This window comes from Gobius niger, assembly GCF_951799975.1.
Source record: "Gobius niger genome assembly, chromosome: 10".
NCBI lineage: Eukaryota > Metazoa > Chordata > Actinopteri > Gobiiformes > Gobiidae > Gobius > Gobius niger.
Genome location: NC_136861.1, coordinates 22481975 through 22496386, shown reverse-complemented (window position 1 = coordinate 22496386; position 14412 = coordinate 22481975). Strand labels below are relative to the sequence as shown.

At 41.6% G+C, this 14412-nt stretch overlaps 2 protein-coding genes and 1 long non-coding RNA gene across 4 annotated transcripts; 2 read left to right on the top strand and 1 right to left on the bottom strand.

Moving 5' to 3' along the window:
- Nucleotides 1-76: 76 nt before the first annotated feature.
- On the top strand, nt 77-3446 carry LOC306969086 (MAPK regulated corepressor interacting protein 2-like). Of its 2 annotated transcripts, XM_079564693.1 has the most exons (6): nt 77-185; nt 301-433; nt 535-604; nt 878-1017; nt 1733-1831; nt 3025-3446. In XM_079564693.1, exons 2-6 carry the CDS (start codon nt 373-375, stop codon nt 3093-3095), a joined length of 441 nt encoding a protein of 146 aa, XP_079420819.1. In that variant the 5' UTR covers nt 77-185; nt 301-372; the 3' UTR covers nt 3096-3446. The 2 variants fall into 2 exon arrangements, with proteins under 2 accessions (XP_079420819.1, XP_079420818.1); XM_079564692.1 differs by having other exon boundaries at nt 100-433.
- A 160-nt stretch (nt 3447-3606) lies between these two features.
- On the bottom strand, nt 3607-10328 carry trap1 (TNF receptor-associated protein 1). Its single transcript, XM_079564097.1, has 18 exons — nt 10149-10328; nt 8750-8911; nt 8597-8679; nt 8394-8534; nt 7809-7880; nt 7543-7703; nt 7358-7467; nt 7207-7280; nt 6970-7125; nt 6778-6898; nt 6615-6684; nt 6399-6546; nt 6044-6229; nt 5601-5739; nt 5444-5529; nt 4576-4721; nt 4425-4497; nt 3607-4354 (listed from the first exon to the last, which is right to left on the bottom strand). Exons 1-18 carry the CDS (start codon nt 10264-10266, stop codon nt 4253-4255), a joined length of 2148 nt encoding a protein of 715 aa, XP_079420223.1. The 5' UTR covers nt 10267-10328; the 3' UTR covers nt 3607-4252.
- Nucleotides 10329-10755: 427 nt separating this feature from the next.
- On the top strand, nt 10756-12002 carry LOC306969457. The gene is made up of 3 exons (XR_013793326.1): nt 10756-10840; nt 11679-11749; nt 11852-12002. It is a non-coding gene; the product is annotated as an uncharacterized lncRNA (long non-coding RNA).
- The last annotated feature ends 2410 nt before the right edge of the window (nt 12003-14412 follow it).

Genomic DNA, 14412 nt, shown 5'->3' with positions numbered 1-14412 from the left:
AAAGCCAAATGGCTGTTTTTCCCCTGAGGTGTCGCTGTCTCTTTAAGTCGCGGGGGGAGGTGTGGTAGGGACGTACCGAAGTGCTGCCTTTTGACGGGCTGCGTGCGTTCAATGTCCTATGAATGACAGCTGCAGTTCCTCGGCGCTCTGTGACATTGTCCCGTCACGTTTCCCATGGTTAACCGGTTACTGAAGCTCTTATTTAATGCCAGGCTCTGATCCAGCTGCGTCTCGATCCATCCAGTTTATATTTTGTTCCTGCGCAAATCCCGCCGTTTACAAAAGTGCCTTTTTAAATAGGTCTGCGCCTCTGCATGATCCGTGTGCCATCTGGACTTACCCAAAGTTTACAGGTGACTTTGCCAGCGCAGTATGTACACTATTACTAGAGGTCCCAGCAAATTGGTGACTCAACGACGCACAGGTAACACAGGTAATACTTTTCATGACTTTGCGCACTGTGAATACCATGCTATTATATATCATGCAAATTTCAGACAAAATCAAATACATAACTGCCCTCTGACCCACTAGGACCTACACAACAGCTGGACAACAAAATAAACGATTTCAAGCACAAGCAGACTTCATGGAGTATGCCTGAGTGAGTATCACGTTGTTACTACGCTATGATTTCACTGGCAATGTGGTGCGTTTTTAAAAGTTGGTGGTGCCCCAAAACACCATTGACCACCATGAGCTTAAAGTCTGAAAGAAATGAAGGTTTCTCTCAAGGCTAGCTCCCTGCATGTGTTGTGTGTCCACATGTGACCTTGTGTTCGCAGCCAAGGTGGCCCATGGACCTTCATTCAGCTGCTGCAAATGGAATACACACAACAGTCAATAAAACCTTTGTCTTTGTAAACTTTGTCCTCAGCCTTCCTGCGCCCAAGATCGTTTTCAATCGTTTGAATGGAAAGAAGTACCAGCCCCTCGCCCCAGCCACCAATAGTGACGACCACCAAGAAGAGAGCTTCACCCCGGCACATGAGGACAACGTGAGATTTGTCAATGAAGGTAAGACAATGAAGCAGCAGCAGTAGTAGGACTGGAAATACAAACTATACCCTCCCTCCCTGTGTGCCATGTCTCACCCTACACAGCTGCTACCACCCTGATAGCCACGATAGGCACCTACGAAAAGCTCCGTTCACACCCACCACACGTTCAGTAGCATGCCCCAAAGCTCACATCAGCAGCACCAGACATGTGGCGTAATGAAGTAAACTATCGGGCCATGGGAAAGAAGTAGCCTGCTGTGTGCTTTTGGAATAAGGACAAAAAGTATAGATAGCATCAACAGTCTGATAAAAGTTCTTTGACCCAATTTTGTAAGACCATCCTTTCAAAAAGAGTTGTTACTTTAGTGTCCTTCAAAGCTACAGTATTTCATAAACCTCTCCAGGGACAGTTGTACAAGCGTTTCAAGGACACAGAAGCCTGCACCTTAGGGAGAACCCCTCCTAATGTATGACAATAATACACCTTTATTACAATACAAGCTCGTTTCCATCTACATGCAGTCGTTCCCTTTTAACGCAGTTCAAATATTGCAAATAGATTGGCTAAACCAAACACATTCTGCACAGGCTTGTTGGGTCAGTTTTGAAACTTCTCCTTTTGACTTTAAGCTAATCACCTACATGTTCAGTGTAAATTTCACCCATTTTACTGCTTCTTTAAGGCTTGAAAGGCTTTAACTATTAACTATTATATAACTATTGTTTTTTAGCTTGGCAAGAAGTGGTGGAGAACAGCTCATCTCAAGGACCAGAGGGAGCCCAGAAGCCAATCCAGTATGAAGAAGAATCTCCTAGTCCACACATGAGCAGTAAGAAGTTTCTTCCCGCCACACACCCATGACTGTAGGGCTGAACGATTTGGCAACTAATCACAATTTTATTTTCTCATTTTCAATTCGATTGTATTATTTCATATATATATAATAAATACATGTAGCTGATTTAATGAATTTAGACATATCTTTTATTAAAACCTCGGCCCAAACAGCAACAAATGCGGTCTTACAGTTTCTTCATTGTCTCATCCAAACACCAAAACCTGGAGCTGTTGCTGCCAAACAAATGGCTGTAAACCTGACGGTTGTAAAGTCACATGGCGATTATTGGGCGGCACAGTGGTGCCTCGCCGAGCGCTCGTGCCTCACAACAAGAAGGTCCTAGGTTCGATTTCCACCAGGACGGGGCCTTTCTGTGTGGAGTTTGCATGTTCTTCCCATGTCTACGTAGGTTTCCTCCGGGTACTCCGGTTTCCCCATCACTAAAAACATGTACAATAGGCCAGGATGAATGAGAGTGTGTTTGAGAGCGGTAGTGGGGGACTATGGAGGAAAATTAGCCTAAGTCTACGATTACAGTGTGGCGTGTTTACATGCATGAGACTCATGTGTGTTCATTAACATGCACTGTCCCGACAAAATAAACCAATAAATATATAGTGATTGACCAAAGTAGAGATTGTGATCTCGATTACGTGCATATCGTCACAGGAAGTGTACAAATTTGAGTTCAATGTCTATTTAGTTTGTCTACATAACTGTATTGGCATCTTAATACCACCAGGGGGCAGGCAAGCCTCATATTCATTTACAATCATGTACTAACTGAATTGAGCCGATTCAATGTGTGGGTCTGAAGCATTTAGTTCATTTCTCCCTGAACAATTGTTTGTATTTTTTCCAAATGCTTACATATATATACAGTGGGGGGAAAAAGTATTTGGCCAAAATCCAATAGAATGTCTATGTGAAACTGACCAAATACTTTTTTCCCCCACTGTATATATATTTATATTTAATGCAATGATCAAATACAACATCCTGCTGAGCACCATTTGACTGAATGTTTGGGGTCCTTAAGTCAGTTTTGAGGGTTTAAGTGAAGATATATAAACACTTAACAAATGTAACTTTTATTTGCTGGACATTGAATTTTACATTAAATGAGTATTGTTTTAACTACATTGTTACAAACAATAACATTTTTCATTTCTTGCTCTTTTCAGACTTTGTCCCCATTGATCTTGATGAGTGGTGGGCTCAGCGGTTCTTGGCAAACATAGACAAGCTGTCGTGACATCGCTCCGGTGTTTTTGACTGAATAGGAAGATGGGAAAAGGCGTTTAAAGTCACAAAATGGTTGCTGCAGTGTGTTGGAGCGGCCACAGTGGTCTGAACGGTCGCATGTGGATCAGAGTTACGGACAGTGCTGGGACACTGACCGAGAGACTGGCCACTCAAAGCCTTAACATGGATTTGTCTACAATGTTTTCGAAACTGCAAACAGATGTTAGCAGCACAATCCTCTTCCAGGTCATTGTATGTGTTTGAGTAAAATGTGTTTTCCAGTAAGCTTATGGTGTTTTTTTTATTTGTTCAAACCAAGCTCGAACAGGAGAGGTATGGCAAAATACAGCTTAGAGTGCGTCGGTACTTAAAATTATATTGTAATTGGGGTACGATATACGATACTAGTATGCAATATTGCAATATTATCATTGGGATATTTTACTAAACTGTTTCAACACCGTATGGTCCATTCGATTTAGTCACGATTCCTAGGCAATTTGTTTTTCAGCAAAAACATGAAACGAAATTAGGAAAATTACAACAAAACCTGAACATGTCTGTGTGAGCTCTCGGTCGCGCAGTTGTCCGAGGTGAAGGTTCTTGTGTCTGTGCTCTGTAGTTGAATTGTAGGACATTTTGCCTCTCATCCAAGAGGCTTCGTCAGCAACAACTCAAACTGGACTTTTGCACATTTATAAGTACCATTTGTTGTCGGCGTTTCTTGCGATACAATGTTTTTTGTGCAGAACTAATTCTAATATTCTATTTTACTATGAAACATTTGGGTCGATACAGTTTGATTTATTATTGGGTAAATAAGCACTTTTTAACCTCTGGGACATAATTTTAAGAAGCATGAACTAGGTGAACCACAATGTTAAAAAGCTCTTACTGAAGTTTTTCTGACCGTTTCCACAACATGAACTGACAAATAATAGAAAAGAATATCACGCATTGGGGGCATTTTGTTGTATAAATAAGGACAAGCATTTCATAGACTTGGGTTGGTCTTGCCTCTCTTCCTGACCACATCAGAGAGTCCAAAGACATCTTCCATTGTGCGACAGAGTTCACCAGCTCCAGCCGTACGTCCTCGGTCCACGTGTCCACAAAGCAATGACACTCGACATGAATCTAAGTAGAGTCTGTAATATGTAAAGTGATTCAATGCTTCTCTAGAGCTTTTGTCAGCAGTTCATTGAGGCGGGAAATCATTGGCCTGGGATCGTCATTCAGGCCTGCAGCGATCATGCCGTTGTCATAGATCTGCCAAAGCAAAGGAATCGTTTGTATAATGTAAAACCACCTTTTAATAGAGTGGAAAGATGATTAGTACCTGTTCTAGTAACAGTCCAGCTAGGTCCGAGTTTGAATCCTTAAGTGTATGTAACTTCTTTATCAGGTCATGTCTGTGATAAAATGGTACATAATCATAGTACATTTGTATAAGGGATATTGAAGGTTAAGTAGTACGATGTGTGACTTACCCTGCATTGATTTCTAGTGTGGGCTGTAGTATTTGGGCCTGCTCCTCTGCACTGCGAGCCAACTGTTGTGTCCTCAAGAAGTGCCGGGCAGCTCCCATCTCTAACACTGTGATCATGGCGGGATGTGTGTCCAGCCGGGGAGTGACCTAGACCCAAAATATATGTATAACTCACCGAATAAATACAACTTAAAGGGATATTTCAGGATTTTTGACATAAGGCCTCATTTCCTAGTTATCCAGAATGTTGCTGATTTCTGGAGATATTTTTTTGTAATTCAAGCAGTTTTGTATTTGAAGAGTTTCGTGGCGCTAGGCTAATGCAAGGCTAGCGCATTTCTACAATATCAGCTAGCCTGCATTAAAAACAGTCTGACCCGCTCCACAGAGCACCTGAGGCAAATCACTTATAACACCAGACTAATGATATAAATGTCTGTGTCGATAGAATAATTTTAAACATTTTGCATGTAAAAGACCTTATATTTGAGCAACATCAGCTTCGTGGTTGTATAAGCTATGGAGCGACGGAATGATCTGCTAGAAAATAGTCCCTCAAAATGCGATCATTCATGTGATGCAAGGCCATTATATTCCACCGACACAGACATTTATATGGTTAGTCTGGCGTTATAAGTGATTTGCCTGTGGAGCGGGTCAGACTGTTTTTAATGCAGTGTAGCTGATACCATAGAAATGCACTAGCCTAGCACAAGCCTAGTGCCAACTCTTCAAATCTAAGAACTGCATGAAAAATATCTCCAGAAATCACCAACACTCTGGATAACTAGGAAACGAGGCCCTATGTCAAAAATCCTGAAATATCCCTTTAAGCATTCAAATCTGGATGAAATGACATAATCATTTACTTTAATGTTGGTGACTCGAGGACCGAGAGCATTTCTCATCCAGGCCATGAGGTCGTCAGCCTGCTCCTGTGTGAGACGCTCTGATGCTGCAAATGGGGAACCATAATGAGAACAACTGATTTCCCTTTATGAAAACAGAAAATTGTCAAGAACAGACCAGGTTTGGTGTCTTCAAACTTCTCCTCCTTGTAATGGTCCACCACAATATCAGTCTCCACCGAGATCAACTTCTTCTTGTCGAATTCTCTCAGATGGAGCAATGTCAGCTCATCAAACTGCTCGTAGCAAAACAGCACCTGTGCAAATACGTAAAACATGAAAATATAACGTAAAAGGCATAATGTGTTATTGCACTCAAAAAGTAAAATAAAAAAAATAAAAAAATTACATGTGGGGGTTGCAATGGGTGAGAAATATCTCAAAAGAATACTTATTAACTTTATTTATACTGTGAATGTGCTCTCCACAGACTAATCATTAGGATCACATCGAGTTGATCTTGAAGAAGCAACAAATAACGTGGAATGTTCCGGAGTGTGGCTTTAAGTGTTGAGAGGAGGAAAACTGCAAAGAAACTGATGTATCCACGTTTGCCCTCACCTCCATGTCCTTCTGCTTCATGGCCTCGTAGTAGGGCGAGTGCTCTGCCAGGTGACGGTTGGGGGCGCACAGGTAGTAGATGTTGCGTGTGCCAGCTTTCATGCGGGAGCTGTACTCCATGAGGTTTGTTTGCTGACCGGCTGGCAGCGCAGACGACTCATACCTCAGCAGCTTTGCAATGTCCTCCTATTAACCCAAGATGCACAAAACTAGGTTTTAAGCCAATTTGCCATTTGAACAATCTGTAAATAACAGTTTTATTCTGTCATCAATCATCAACCTAAACAGCCAACACGTTTTGTAAAGCTGTTGCTGATCCTTACATTAACTACATCTCAGCAGTCTGTGATCTTACCTTGACGTCTTGCTCCTGTGTGGTGACAATGCCCTCTCGCATAAACAGGCCATAATCCTCAAAGAACTTGTTGTATTTCTCTGGCTCCTTCTTGCTTTGGTCGAGCAGGAAGCGTATCACTCTTAGCTGGAGAACATCACGCAGTTTTCTGAAAGAAACCCAGATCTTACTAAGTACAACCCAGCGTAGACAACAAATATTTAAATCAGCCGTTACCTGATGAGTGCACTCTCTTGGAGAAGTTCTCTGCTCAGATTCAGGGGGATGTCCTCGCTGTCCACCACACCTGCACATCCACATAAAAAGAAATGTTAATAGAAATGTTAATAGAAATGTTAATTGGAAGTCAGAGACAGAGACAGTATTCTATGCCACGCACCTCTTACGAAGCGCAGCCACTTTGGTAAGATTTCTGTGGCTTTCGTCTGGATTAAGACTTTTCTACTGTACAAGGCGACACTTGAGCCCATTTCCCTGCTCACGTCAAACATGGAGGGTTTCTGTTGACGACACACAGACAGTTACCTTACTGTTTATTGCAACTGGCTGTGTGTAATTCATAACTTCTCACCGCCTCAGGGACATAAAAGATGCTTCTGATGTTGAGCGGGGCGTCGGCGCGGTAGTGCAGCGTGTAACGTGGTTTGTCGTAGGCCTGGGCTACATAGCGGTAGAACTCCTCATGCTGCCACTCACTGATTTCCTTCGGGTCCATCATCCACAAAGCCTAACATTCACATACATTTTATATATGACCTTTTTAACGTAAAAACAAAAATGTGAAACAAGACAATAGACTGAAACCAACCTGAAGGGTATTAAGCCTTCGTCCATTCAAGAAAATTGGAAAACTAACAAAGTTACTGTACTTTGTCACGACCTCTGAAAAGTAAATGTTTAAACAATGTGAAGTACAATTCCAAGTCAAGTCTGACAAAACAAAACCGTCTCAACCTTACCTTTGACACGGTCCTCCTGAGAAAACTCTTTGCAATCGTCTTTAAAGTGAAGCACAATCTTTGTTCCCTGTTGAACTCCACTGGCTTCAGCGATCTCAAATACCCCGGAGCTGCAAAACAAGATGTAAAAATGCTAACCTCTGTTAAAAAAAACCTCTTGTTTTCACTTTTCACCTGTGTCTTACCCATCAGAGGACCACTTATATCCCGGTGCATCAGGGTCAGCAGCTCGTGAATACACATCCACACGGTCAGCAACCATGAAGGCGGAGTAAAATCCCACCCCAAACTGACCAATGATGGTGCTGCTGGCCTCTGCCTGGCTCTGCAGAGCATCTAGGAAGGCCTTTGGAAAACATAATTAGGGGAATTGTTTGTAGCCCTAATACAGACCATGTGTTTTTCTTAAATGTGTCGACTAATAAACTAAAATGTATAAAGAAACTTGTACCTTTGAGCCAGAACGAGCAATAGTTCCTAAGTTCTCCACCAGCTCAGCTTGGTTCATTCCAACCCCTGTGTCCTGTATCAGAAAAAAGCTTGTTTAGCGCTAACAGCAGTTAAAGCAGAACTAAGTACCTCATGCCCCTAGAGCCCATAGGCTGCAGGTGTCGTAGCATGTTGCGTTTTTTTTTTACTCATTTATTGTCCGTGAGAGTAAATACTACGCTGGCAGAAAAGACAAAGGGAGAGAGGGATATTGTACATTGTGCCACAACCCAATTACACAATGGAGATATTTTTTTTCACTAAAGCTTGGCTGTAAACACTGCTAAAGTGGCGCTAGCCCACAGTTAGCTTTGCCCGTTGGCCTGTTCTGTTGCAGCTTCTTCTTCGTGATTCTATTAATGTGTATTGGGCCTCCGGAGCAGAGAAAGTTGCAAGTGTGGTTCTCTGGCCAAAGATACCGGGGGAGATGAAAGACCCCCCAATTATCCCATCAACAACTGTATTACCCCCAGAGGGACTACGAAAAGGATTTAGGTACACAGGTTACTTAGTACTGCTTTAACTAAAACAACACGAGTGGACAAACCTGGATGGTGAAAGTGCCTTGGTTTGCGTCTGTCTTCAGGTGGATCTCCATGGGGGCAGTCTCTCCGCCAGCTGTCATGAGTTTGTGCCGTAATTTTTCCAAGGCATCACTTCCATTAGAGATCAGCTCTCGAATAAAAACCTAGAGTTGTTACAGTAGGTCAGTAAATGCACCACTAAATAATGTTGTATTTTTTTTCTCACTTCTTTTTCGGAGTACAGAGATCTGGCGACGATGTCCAACAGCTTCTTGGTCTCAGCCTGAAATTCGTGTTTAGAGAAAGTACCTGGAGAAGCCAACATGCACTCATTAGCAAACAAAGGACCGCTGTCTTTCCTCTAGTTGCGTGGCGGTACCTTGGACGGACTCTGTGTCGTTGATGATGGTGTGTAGTGGCTCTTCCTCTGGCTCCTGCTCTGCTTGCTGAGTGCTGTAGTAACTCTTGGGGGTGAAGGCGAGGCAGGGGCTCCACACTCTCGGTTGACTGCTCCATTTCTGCAGCTGTGTCCGGTTATTCCCTGGTGAGGATTGTTCAACCAAATTGAAATTGTGTAAAAGCTGGAGCAGCGCTTTAAAAGAGGAAAGTGAATAGGTAACACAGGCCTGACACAAAGCATTAACTGTTGTCCTTTATGTATCTCCCAATATTAAAATAATGATGTGAAGGTAATACTTTATATCAATGGTGGGTTTATAAGAGGCAAGGCATTTCAAAGTGCTTCACAGATGCATAAAATTACAAGAAAGCAGATCAAATCTATAAAAAATCAGCATAAAACTTAATTATAGTAAAAAGCGAGTGTAGATAAAATACTTTCAGTTGTCATAAGCGCAAGTAAAAATAACTGTTTTCAGCCCGGATTTGAACATTGTCAGAGTTGAGGCCTGTCTCACATCCTCATGAAGACCGTTCCAGATTTTATCTGCATGAAACTGAAACGCAGCCTCACAGTGTTTAGTCCTGACTCTGGGAACCACCAGGAGACCCCTCAATGAGGTTCCCAGGGCCCGAGATGGTTCATATCGCTTGAACATGTCAGAGACGTACTTTGGTGTTAAACCATGAAAGGACTTGTACAGCCAGAGGAAGCACTGGACTAATATGGTTTGTATCTCCTGGTTCTTGTCAGGGAGCAGCAGCATTTTGGATATAAAGTACTGCAGCTCGTTTAGAGACGCCAGTGAGCAGCCCTTTCCAGTCGTCTAACCTGCTGGAGACAAATGCAGGGATAAGTCTCTCTAAGTTTTGACACTATTCCTCTGATCTTAGCAATGTTTTTCAGATGGTGAAAAGCTGATGTTATTGCTTTGATGCGGATGTTTAAGTTCAGGCCTGAGTCCATGTTTACTCCTAGATTTCGAACCTGAGTTGTTGGTTTTAGAGGCTCAAGGTGACACTTTGTGTCTGTGGGCTAAAAACAATTACCTCAGTTGTGTCTGAGTTTAGTTGGAGACAGTTGTTTTGCATCCACAAACTGATCTGTTCGATGCAGTGACATGAGTGTATCTACAGGTCCATGTTCACCTGCCGTCAGTGAAACATAGATCTGAGTGTCTCTAAATTAGCCTGTGTGTTTACTAGAGCAGACTCCCATTGCTAAAATATGAAACGTAACTTGAATACGTCATCAAGGCCACAAATTAATGCACCTCCTCAGCTACACAACACATGCATGATGGCTTAAAAGTTATGTCCGCTGTCTACATCTATAACAGGTTACATCATTCGGCCAAGGCTCGCCGAGGACTCTTTACCTCCGGAGCAGGAGATGTGGATGGCACGCGTACTCAGCCCTCGTGCACATGGTACAACCCAGGTCTGGATCCTCGAGACGCCGAGGGCGAGTCGGGCCACAGATAAACACCGGGACATGTTAGAAATGCGGAGAGCACCCAGAGCACCACACGGGAGGTCGCTTCGATGCGTAGGGGACACACGACCATGGATCTATAATAATAACTGGATAAGACACTCCCCCCTTGCCCGCGCGCCGGTCGGCGGACGGCCACTCGATGGTACTGCAGCAGCAAATTCACATTGGGCCCAGAAAGGATTTTTGCCATAGAGCAGCCATGCGAAAAAAAACTGTCCGTATTCGGCTGACAGGACGCCTACAACTTTCACAAAGGTCGGATTTAGTGTCGATTATCATCTACATTAACATCATGTACTTTTTTCCCCTTCGAAATTTACGTATCGTCTAAAAAATACATTTGTAAGGACTTAGCCGAGCTCCGCTCTAGCCACGCTCTAGCTTTCCGCCGCGTTGATTGGTCAGAACGTGCACGTGGTGCCGGCAGCGCAGCCGGGCACGTGCAGAGCGCGCCCTCGACGTCCGTGTACGAGCACATGTGGGCTCGGAGGAAAAACAACAACAGCAGCAGCAGCAGCATGAAGACCAGCATGGGGAACCGAGAGAAAAGAGGACGCAAAACTCACTTTGCAAGTAAGTTTGTATCACACAGAATGTATTCTGTAATTGTAAATGTTAGCATACACCACAGTTAGTTATAGAATGTAGCTTTATGAAAATAGCAAACAGAAACTACTAAGACTACAATTTTTTAAACAAACAGAACAAAGCTATTCTAAAAGATGACAGTCCCCCCATCCCATTTGCTCATTAAAATATACTGTATGTGCATCGAATTACAATAGTGACAAGGCCTAATACATAGTGAGAAGTTTGTTATTTGGACAAACGTCTCGAGAGCAAAATAAGGTTAGTTTTCATAGTGTCTATGACGTCGGACGCTTCCCTGCTATTTTGCCGTCACATTTCGAACTGAACCATATCTGACTGGCTAATATTAGTTCCAGGAGTTGGAAATTGTTATTTTTTGGTTTATTGAACAATATATAATGATGTGACATTTTTAATCAAGTTTGTCTAATAACTAATAATTGACTTTGTCTCTCAAACCAGTGCTAAGTGCATTAAAATGAACAAAAAGCAACATGTTGAGCTGTTCAAGACGAAAATAAAAAGTGGTGTTAACCCTTGGTCACTGCATGTCTTTCTATGCATTGTTTTAGCAAAGCAAGACAAAAATGAAGGTCAGAAAACAGACAACAGTAATGTTAAAATTACAAAACAAACGTATTCATGCTATCATACTTGTTCACTAATGTAAATGTGTAACAAGACTGGTGATTATATTACACGTAATAGACATATAATTGCACAGTAGAGATCTGTATAATTCTCATTCTGGTCTTGTGATCCAGAAATGTGAACTCTAGTATAATAAGGATGACAATATGTTTTTTCTTTCTTCACTGAGGCTGTTCTGCTGCAGGATCTGTGTCCACTACGGATATGGAAGGTGCTTTGTATGAACTTCTTTACTAACTGGTGATTAGCTCTTACTACTTCAGTTAGTTTGTTATGTGTTTCATAGCCATAAATCAAACTGTAATAAAGTTGCTGCTCAGTAATTCTTCCTATATTGACCAGATGCTGCTGATGGCTGTGTCCGGTCACCATCTCCTCCTCACGGGGCAGACCCGACTCTTACACCGTCTCCTGTTCTGCTGGCTGCACTGAGGCGCTCATGGCTGCACTGAGGTGCTCAGGACATGGCAGTGTTGGAAAGAACAGAGGCTAAATACAACACAGGCGTGTCGAGTGGTCTGTTCACAACAAAGCAAAGAAACTGTACTAGTATTGTGTGTCAATGTTATGATAGCCAATATGTTTGTCGTTGTGCTTTGTAATTAAATAATATAGGTAGATAGTAAATCAAAATGACATTGCATCTAGGTCACATTCAAATCTACTACTGTTGACCCAACTTCACCAAAATAAACTATTTTATCATCCACAGCATATTCTGCTTATGTTAAACAGAAAATGGCCTGTCTCAGTTTAAAGCCCCATCTTGGCAACACAAGACCAGACAAAGACAAACCAACTGTGATGGGACAACAGGAAAGATGCAAAACACAAGGTAGACTTTTCTAATTGTGCTTCCTCATGCAAGCTCTAACTTCTTAAATCACTACAGTCTGCCAAATGTAAGGGAACGTATTCAAGTTGACAAAATAAACGTGTATCGTGCTTCAGACAGTAAAGGCTGCTCAACTGCACATACGCAGTTATCAAAGTAGACCAACTTTGATTATCTGTGTCATGTCTAACCTATTCTCTGGTCATTTTTCTGTTTCTCTTTTAGCTTAATGGTGCAGTATTGAAGTTTCCATTTTCACCAACATGCAGCCCTAGGAACAAAGTCTTGTTGCTGTCAGAAAGAACTGCAGTAGCTGGAGACACCCGGCGTTCTTCGAAGATTAACAGATTTTGCTTTTAAACTCTCTGCTTCTTTACAAACTGCAGTTACTCCTTGGTTTCTTGTTGGAAGAGTCGTGCTCAGACCGTTAAAGCTTTATGTGAGAATGCATGTGTTATACCTGAGATTTTTGTATTGTCCAGAAGGAGACCTGTTCCAGTCTGGGATTGTCGTTGAATCTACTCTGTGCTCTGACAGCGGAGAAAAGAACTTAAGGTGGTCTGGGCTGAGTTTTTAGCTCAGTAGATAACAGCTTTGGGTATTATTCTTTTTCACTTTGTCATGGTAGATATTACGGGCACTTGTGGATATGAAGCTAATACCACGTGTTCTTCAGAGTGCAGAGGATTACCGTTTATTTTTTTAACTGCTGCCATCGGGTGTAAATCAATAAAATGTACAATTTGGGCAAAACCCAGTGATTGTTTTTTGTGTATAGTGTTCTAGGCCTATTCTGCAAATATATTGCGGCAGTTTTCTTTTTTGCAAGATCATTAATTTAGTGTATGTTGTACAAAAAAAGCTTCATTGCATTTCAATTACATCTATTAGTTTCTGTGACAATGCCATAGACAATTGACATAAAGGTTGATGGTGATTTATTTTACTAGAATGTTTTTTTCAACTAATTTTGCAATTCTGCTACAGTAAAATTATTTAAAATAACACTACTCACAACTGTACAATTTTCTACTCTTTTCTACTGCTGATTTACTTGTGATATATTGCTAAACTGCAAATGTGAAATGCAATGTAATGTATTATAATAGATCTTGCCAGCCTAATAATTAGAGGATGGTCTTAATCACTTTGCCATTGTTGATAATTATGAATATACAAATTGCAATGATTCTTGTTCTCATGTCCCATCCATAAAAATGCACATTTCTACATATACACACTTCGATTACATGTTACATGACATAAAATACAAGATAACATTTCAGTGTGTCCATGCAAAATCAGCTCCTATAAGGAAGCATTATAGCAACAAATACTTGATATTTTTAATGATGGTGTGTAAAAGAAAAGTCAATATGCCAAACAAGACACAGAAAAGGTCAAATGTACTGAAAATATTTCTTTAAATAAGGTAAAACTGTAATTGTGTTGTACAGGACATTTACCATGGATCTATTATATTAAACATTTGCATACTACGTCTGAAAGTGGGTCTCGTTCATTTCATGTTTATGTTCATGTCACAAGTTAAATGGATCAAATGCTGCGTTGTACAAAATTGCGGTTATTTAAAACTTACAAAGGTATAAACTGACATTGACTTTGTCATAATGGTGAATAATAAAAGTTGAATGTGTCTTAAACATGGGAAAACGGTGCAGATCTTTAAATACGCGTTGGGCTGTAGGCCACTTTGCGAGCTGGGTCTGCTGTTCAACTCAAGGCTGATTCTCCGCTCGCTAGTCGCGCTGAGAATATATAATTTACTTGACATGTGGTCAATTGTAGAAGTATAATTAACCTTTAATTAAACGTTGGAAAACAGTTCCACAAGTGAAGAGCAGATATTATATTACATCAAAAACTAGGCTGAGCGATGTTGACCTGCTCAGCATACGGTGGAGCTGCGCTCTGCTGCCGAGCTGCTGCGCTCGCTCTCGTCGCGCTGAGAATCATGGGCATGGGCAATAAACATCCAGGTTTCTTTGTGTTTTTTATTTGAAATGATAAAAGACCACTGATATGGCCATAACAATTAATAGTATAA